This window comes from Mandrillus leucophaeus, unplaced genomic scaffold, assembly GCF_000951045.1.
Source record: "Mandrillus leucophaeus isolate KB7577 unplaced genomic scaffold, Mleu.le_1.0 Scaffold1, whole genome shotgun sequence".
Taxonomy (NCBI): Eukaryota; Metazoa; Chordata; class Mammalia; order Primates; family Cercopithecidae; genus Mandrillus; species Mandrillus leucophaeus.
This window is the reverse complement of record NW_012098097.1, coordinates 11,546,754-11,554,641: the sequence shown is the minus strand read 5'-3', so window position 1 is coordinate 11,554,641 and position 7,888 is coordinate 11,546,754. Positions and strand designations below refer to the sequence as shown.

General features: G+C 60.7%; 1 protein-coding gene across 1 annotated transcript in view; it reads right to left on the bottom strand.

The window, feature by feature from the left end:
• The window catches only part of TMC8 (transmembrane channel-like 8), a 20,179-nt gene extending 14,219 nt beyond the window's left edge, over positions 1-5,960 (bottom strand). The window contains exons 1-9 of the mRNA XM_011988286.1: positions 5,886-5,960; positions 5,012-5,468; positions 4,720-4,868; positions 4,270-4,419; positions 3,909-3,991; positions 3,238-3,374; positions 2,767-2,914; positions 2,067-2,237; positions 1,622-1,761 (exon numbers count right to left, since the gene is read on the bottom strand). Of these exons, the coding sequence (XP_011843676.1) occupies positions 1,622-1,761; positions 2,067-2,237; positions 2,767-2,914; positions 3,238-3,374; positions 3,909-3,991; positions 4,270-4,419; positions 4,720-4,868; positions 5,012-5,160 (1,127 nt within the window). The 5' untranslated portion in view covers positions 5,161-5,468; positions 5,886-5,960. The remainder of the gene's footprint in view (positions 1-1,621; positions 1,762-2,066; positions 2,238-2,766; positions 2,915-3,237; positions 3,375-3,908; positions 3,992-4,269; positions 4,420-4,719; positions 4,869-5,011; positions 5,469-5,885) is intronic.
• Between the last annotated feature and the right edge of the window lie 1,928 nt (positions 5,961-7,888).

Here is a 7,888-nt window from a genome sequence, read left to right as displayed (position 1 = left end):
TCTCACTGCAACCTCTGCCTCCCGGGTTCAAGCGATTCTCCTGCCTCAGCCTCCCAAGTAGCTGGGATTACAGGTGCGCGCCACTGCACCCGGCTAATTTTTTGTATTTTCAGTAGAGATGGGGTTTCACCATGTTGGCCAGGCTGGTCTTGAACTCCCAACCTCAGGTAATCTGCCTGCCTCGGCCTCCCAAAGTGCTGGGATTATAGGCATGAACCACTGCGCCCAGCTGGTGAGCGCTTTTTAACTTAGAGACAGGGTCTCACTCTGTCACCAGGGCTGGAGTGCTGTAGTGGGATCACAGCTCACTGTGTCTTCAAACTCCTGGGCTCAAGCCATCCTACTGCCTCAGCCTCCCAAGCAACTGGGACTACAGGCGTGCACCACCAAGGACGGCTAACTTTTTAATTTTTTGTAGAGACGGGGTCTTGCTTTGTTGGCCAGGCTGGTCTTGAACTCCTGGGTTCAAGCAATCCTCCCACCTCGGCTTCCCAAAGTGTTGGGATTATAGGCGCGAGCCACTGAGTTCAGTCCAAGGGCTTATTTTTAAAATCTCCACTTTGTTGAACACTTTGAATTTTTAGGTGTTTTTTTGAGACAGGGTCACACTCTGTCACCCAGGCTGGAGTGCAGTGGCACACTCTACTGCAATGTCTCCCTCCCAGGTTCAAGTGATTCTCCCGCCTCAGCCTCCTGAGTAGCTGGGATTACAGGTGTGCGCCACCACACCTGGCTGATTTTTGTATTTTTAGTAGAGACAGGGTTTCACCATGTTGGCCAGGCTGGTCTCGAACTCCTGACCTCAGGTGATCCACCTGCCTTGGCCTCCCAAAGTGTTGGGATTACAGGTGTGAGCCACCATGCCGGGCCTCAAACAATAAAGTTTCAAAGCAAACCAAACACAACTGACTTTGAGGAAGCAGAGGGAAAAACAGGGCAAGTGATGGTTGAGGGTGGTGGGAGGGAGAAAAGCTGGTGGGAGCTCAGGTGGGCTTCACAGTAGAATTTCTGTGGCTGGGTGAAGGGTGGAGAAGTAGGGAGTCTAGACAGGACCTAAGTACTAAGGCAGAAGATGGCAGAGCCTGGTGGGGGGGTGGTCCCAGCTGCTCTGGCGGGAGGATCGCTTGAGCCCAGGAGGCCGAGGGCTTGCTTTTGAACTTGCACCTGGTAGGCACGATGCGCTTGACTTTGGCTGGGTGCTTCACCCATGTGAACCTCAGTTTCCTCATCCCTCAAAGGGGGATGAGGATGGTCTGGACTTTATGGGTCACGTGAGGGTTGTCCAGGTAAGGGGAGTACACTCTCAGGGTGTAGAAGCTCTGCATGTCCCGTGTTGCTGGTTTTCCTGTGTGCAAAGGCCATTCCCAACACCCCTGGCCACAGTCCCTTGCTCCACTGAATGGCCAGAGCTTGGTCCAGACTGGCGACTTCCTTCAGAGGCGGGGGATTGGAAAGCCTTAGACCTGGGGCGATGAGGTCGTGTGCTGTGAGGTGTCTACCTGCCTTCCCCTTGGGCCACTAGTGAACAGGGAAGCCTCTCAGCTGGGGACCCCACGTGCCAGGTGACAACCAAAACAGAGCAGCAGGATGCAGACTTGTCCCCACCAAGGGTGGCACTCACCACATCAGGGTGAGGTTGACTTCCGTGTTGGGAGGGTAGTTCTCCAGCTGGACCAGGAATGTGAACAGCAGGGGACCCAGGAAGTTGACCAGGGCGATGACCCCAGGGGGCAGGTACTGGAGCAGCAGAAACAGGGACTCCTGCAGGAAAAGGCAGGTCAGGGGAGCCCGTGTGCTGGGGGGCCCCTGTCGGCTCTCTGCCCCTCATGGCCTCCTAAAGTGTAACACTGGGGCAGGCCCAGAACAGGGAAGACTGTAAGCTATTCACTTTGGCAGTCTGGCAGTCGGTGGGAATATCCAGTGGGAGCCCGCCTGTCCTGGCCGTGACCTGTGGCCATGACCGATTGAACCTCTCTGAGCCTCGGTTTCCTCATCTGTAAAATGGGATCATCCCGTCTCCCCCCCGCAGTTCTGGCCAGGATTAAATGAATGCAGTTGCCTAGCACCTCCTTGTTGTCCTGTGAGTACTTGGTAGCCCAGAAGATGGCGCTGATGGCCCCAACCACCAGGAGCCCGATGAGTATGTTGACCCGCAGGTAGGAGAGCAGGTGGCAGGCCCTCTGGGCCCGTGTCTGCTGCTGCATCAGCTGGAAGCGACGGCCCTCCTCCAGCTCCACCTGCCAGGAAGTGTGGGGACAGGGGCAGCTGCAGGCGGGGTGGGCGTGGGAGACAAGGGTGCAGGAAATGCTCTCACATGCCGTCACAACCGTTCACACTCACATAAGGGCACGGTCACGAACTCTCACACTGTCACGTTCCCAGAGACACTCCGATTCACACATTCACAGGAGTGCTCACCATCACCCATTCAGTCACATGTGCCCTCACATGCACACATTCACACGCTCTCTGTCACGCTCCCACAGGCTCCCACACATGCTCACACACACTGGGACAGTCGCACTTGCTTGCACACACCTGGAGCTCATGGATCTCACATTCACACACACCTGCAGCTCGTGGATCTCACACGCTCGCTCACATACACACCTGCAGCTCGTGGATCTCACGCACTCGTTCGCACACACCTGCAGCTCGTGGAGCTCATGCACTCGCTCACACACACACCTGCAGCTTGTGGATCTCACGCACGCGCTCGCACACACCTGCAGCTCGTGGAGCTCATGCACTCGCTCGCACACACACCTTGAACTCGTTGCTGATCTCATGCTTCTTGATGATGGCCGCTTCCTGCACCCGGATGCAGAAGTCCCATGAGGAGAAGACCTTGGCGCTCAGAGGCGCCTGATAGCCCTGACCCAGCAGAGTCTTCTGCGGCAGCCCCTTCACCATCCTGCGGGGCAGCAGACCAGGGGCTGCTGGAGGAGGGGCACCTCTACCATCCAGCCTCAGCCTTGGCTCGCCTCTGGGCCTGTGGTGGGGAGGACGCCTGCAGCCCCAGGTGCAAGTCCTGGTGAGTGAGGAGTCGGGGTAGGGGTAGGGGGGCAGTGGCCCTGTTCCTAAGGTCTGCGGCCAGAGCCTAGGCTGAGGAAGCACCCAGGAGCCTGCTGTGTGGGGCCATGGGCGTTCCTGCCAGTGGGAGAGTACCCTGCCAAGGAAAGGGGGATCAGGGAAGATTCCCCCGGGAAGGGTTGAAGGCATGGGCTTCACTCTCACCGCCGCAGAGTCCCACAGAAGCAGAGAAGCAGGCAGGCCAGCGGGCTGAGGAGGTAGGCCAGGCGGATGCTGTACACCGAGCTGCTCTCAGGCCCCACTCGGTACGCACCATAGAAGAGATAGGTGTTGGTGAAGGCCTGGGGACAGCGACGAAGATACCCAGCCCGGGTGAGCGCCAGGCTCAGCTTAAGTGCTTTCCATATATGATCTCGCTAGCCCCCGTACAATCCCCCCATCAGGTAGGGAGTGTCCCATCTTAGAGGCCCACAGAGGTTCGGCAACTTGCCCAAGGTCACAGGGCTTTGAGAAATAGAGCCAGGACTGGAACCCTGGAGCCCTCATTGGTAACCAGTCGATGGCTTCCCAGGATGAGGGTGGGGAAGTGCTTCTCCCGGAGGCCGGGGCACTTTTCCCCTTTTGTCCCTGGCACCCCCTACACCAGCTGGGCTCCAAGGACCACGGGCATGTGTCCATGAGTCTATGTTGGGCACAGTGGCCTCAGCCTCTCTCTAACCCCACCACTGGCCAGGCCAGTCTGTCTAGGTAAGACCATCCCCTGAGGAGCCGAAATGTCCCTGGAGGAGTAGAGGTCCTCTTAGACTTGTGGCCCCTGAAGCCAGTTCCCTGGGTCTCCCAGACTCTGGACCATAGCCAGGACAGACCTCACTCACCCTGCCAGTTAAAACATGCCAAAGTTGATTGTGGAACCTCAAAACGCCAGGCTGGGACTGGCGGCTGCCAGGGCACTGGAGGGCTGTTGAGGAGGAAGGAGGTCAATAGAGAGGGATCCCCAAGGCATAGGTGAGGTTCTGTGGCTACTGCTCCGTAACCCCCAACCCTGGGGAGGCCTGAGCAGGGGGCTGAGGATGTGCCAGAGGTGTGCCCCACACAAGGCGGAGTCAGGGAGAGAGAGCCCCGGGGCCGGCACGGCAGGACCACGCCCAGGGTTGTCCCCACGCTCTGGGCCCTGGGCCAGCCCCTCATGGCGCAAGTGGGCACTGGAGCACTTCCCCTGGTGGGTCGCGCACTCACTCAAGTTCAGGGCGGGGCCTGGGTCAGGGGGGCGGAGCCAGGCCAGGGGCAGCAGCACGAAGCTTGCGGTGAGCAGCAGGCTCAGCAGGTTGAGTAGCAGCAGGAAGCGGAGGAAGGTGAAGTAGGAACGGATTCCGGTGCCGAAGAGGCCTGCAGGGGGAGAGCAGGGTGGGTCAGGGAGGCTGGGGCCGGGCTGAGAGTCCAAGGGCGGACCCACCGGACGGGGTGGGTGCCCGCCCGAGTCCGGAGGTACTGCTGACAGTCACCTGGGGGCGCTGCGGGGGCTCGAGGTTTGCGGTGCCCGCGGGCGGAGGGGGTGGGAAGGGGGAGGGGCTGATTGGTCGGGGGACCCGGGCGAAGGCAGGCGGGATGATGCCACCCTCCTTTTTCCGATTTGGGCAGTGGGGCTCCAGAGAGGGCAAGGGGAGGCGCGGTTCGCGCGGGTCCTACCCCCGATCTCGTAGAGCGCCGCCTCCCAGAGCCCAAGGCCCCGGGCCAGCCTCTGCGCTGCCTCCCGCAGGCGCCTTTCCACCGTCTGCCGCCGGCGCTGCCACCTCTGCCAGCGCAAGGTCTGCACCCCCGCGGGCTCCCGCAGCTGCCTGGACGGGGGTGGTGACAGGGGCGCCCCTGAGTCACCCGCCCTGCCCACCTGGGCCAGGCAGACGGGGTGTTCCCACCCCATCCGACGGGGCAGCCTCGCAGCACCCCCCCACCCACCGTCCGGCGCCCGCGTGGCACCCACCAGATGAGGCGCTTGTCCATCATGGCATAGGGCAGCCCGCGCACGGGCGCCCCGGAGCAGCGCAGCCGCTCCATCTCTGCCTCCCACAGCTCCTCGGGCTCCGGCACCCCAGGGGCCCGCTCCGATGGCACAGATCCCGGCGGCAGCATCTCGGCAGGCGTGGGTGGAGGTTGGGGCGCCTGGCTGCTCGTGGGGGGGATATGAAGCCCCAGGTGGATGAGCCGCAAGGCCTTGGCCCTGGCCTCTGTGCACTCTGGGCTGGGGGCGGGTCCGTCCTTCCCCTCTGCGCCGGCGTCGGGGCCTGGGTTCCTGCAGCCCTAGGGTCCACTTGCCCGGGTCTGCCGCTTTGCCGCCTCCGGGGCTCAGAAATGAGAGAGAATCCTGCTGGGGTTGAATTCGGGCCCAGTCCCGCTCCAACTCTCAGAGGGACACACAGCCACGGCCTCAGTCTCCCCATCTGTCAAGGGCATGGAAAGTCGAGACCGTCACAGGCAAAGCCAGGACCTGCTGCACCCCGCACCCATCTGTGCCTGTGCCCACCTTCACCCTGAGGATAGATAATTCCTGCTCTTCTCCACGTGCCAGTTTGCCCTTCGAGAAGAGCCTGTGTCCCAAACCCCACAGTTCCTGGGACTTGGCATCTGCCGCATCTGACTCTGGATGGCCGGGGACCCCTTTCTGTCTTCCTTCTAGTGGTCCAGCCTCCAGGCCCGGGTCTGCCCAGATACCCCGGGAGCCCCCGATGAGGACCTGTGACTATAGCCCCAGCCATGGGGACAGGAGCAGGGACCCACTGCTGCCCTTGTAGGGCTCTAGCTGGCCCTCCACAGCCCCTCACCCTCTGCATTCTCCCTCCACTTAACATCCAGCTCACCTGGGGACCGAGGGACCGAGTCCCTGGAGGAGTCCCCTTCTCAGACGACTCCTGACAAGCCAGGCAGGGCAGTGAGGGAGCCCAGGGGAGGGGTCACGTGACAGGAACCCCAGCTTCCCTCTCCACTACCTCCCTCCTCCCCTCCCACCCCATGGTTTCCTCTGCTCTAAACTGAGGCCGAGCAGGCACTTCCTGTGGGCCCCTGAGATGCAGAGGTGAAGGTAACAGGCGTAGGCCACTTAGCCTCCCCGGGAGCTCTGTGCACGCTGGGTTGCAGGTGGCCCGCCCTTCCTCTCTGCACAGGAGTCGGGGCCTGGTCTCTTGCAGCCTTAGGGTCCACTGTCCCTGTCTGCACCCTGGCTGCCTCCAGGGATGCCCAGCCTGTGACTGAGGCCCTCTCCGTTCAACCCCTTCCAGCCTGGAGAGGCGGGACCTGACCTCGAGGCTCGAGTTGGGAGCCTGACATGGGTGGGGATACGGACGGCGGGGTGCAGGGGCCAAACTCTTTATCTGCCTGCCACAGAGCCCCTGGAGGGTGTGATAATGACAGGATGGTTGGCTTCCCTGAACCTGGCTGCTGGGTTTCCAGATACTCTTGGTGTTACTGCTGGACTTCCCCTCGTCATTGGTGCTATCATTTGCCAAGGCCCAGGCCTAGCACCTGGCCCATAGTTAGTGCTGAGGAATTGGCTCCATTCATGCTCTCCCAGGCTAGATATTTAAGACATAGTTTTGCCAATTCCCTGTCCTCGGGCCCCTGGGAGGCCCACAGCCCTGACTCCCTGCTCCCTCTCCACCTGCTGTAGGGCCCAGTCATCAACCCACTCAGGTTGAATGTTCATAGCTTTTTCTGCCTCTCTGCCCACCTCCTTCCTGGTTTCCAGACACCTTTCTGTGTGTCAGGCCCAAGCTGTGTGCTGGTGCTGGGCACACAGTGGGCTGGGGTAGGAGGGGGCACAGAACCACAAATGTACATGTCAATAGGAAGTGGCAGGTGCTCCACCAGGGTTCAATCTGGGGAGGCTCCCCAGAGGAGGTGGCATTCATGCAAATTCAGTGTGGGTATGCAGAGAGGGGGAAGCAGTGGGAGGAGAGGCAGGGGCTGGGCCTCCATGCTAGGGTGCCACTTGCCAAGAACCAGCTAGGGGTAGCCATCTGAGGACCACACTGGCAGCTGCAAAATGTCCGAGGCTTGGCCCCTGCCTGGTCCTCGCTTTTGCCTGCCTGCTCTCACCTGCAGCAGCGCCCTGTCCTGCCCTCCTGGGCTCCAGCTCACATTCACCCTGCCTGCTTCATGGCCTCTCCCCACCAGGAATGACCCTCCCTTCCAAATGGGCTTGGGGTTGGGGTTGCCATCTCAAAGCCAGTTTCCTCCATAGAGTTCCCAGGTGGACCACCAAGTCTCCTGCTTTGACTGGGGGCACCCAGATTAACCTGTCAGCCTCAGTTTCCTCATCTGTGAAATGGGAGAATATCAGTGTATACCTTCCTGGCTCATGGGAAATAACAGAAAACAGGGCAATGGGTACAGCACCTGGGGACAGTCAGGTAGGTGTCAGCGTGTCCTCCTTTTCATCCCCTCCTCTCCACACAGCACACAGGAAGTGAGCCAGAACTCTTACTAGATAAACAATGAACTGCGCAGGTGTCAGTCGGGGCAGATAACCAGGCTCCCCCAGCGGAGGTCCGGGAGAGTCAGCAGGAGGCTTGCGGTGGGGAGGGGGTTGCCTAATTTGGCTGAGAGACTCTGTTCCTGGGGCTTTCAGCGGCATCTTACTTGGACGATCCCTAACCATGGGAAGCAGGTGGGTCTGGAAGTACTGCCCCTTTTTGGAACTTGGGGAAACTGAGCCTCACAAAAATTGGGTACGTCAACCAGGGACTGGAATGAATCCAGACGCTCGGCCGCCGTGGCCCAGCTCAGACCTCAGGAGGAGGGGTCGGAAGTTGGCAGGGAGGAAGGCACAGTCACCGCGGGGCGCCCGGAGGGGGCAGGGACGCCG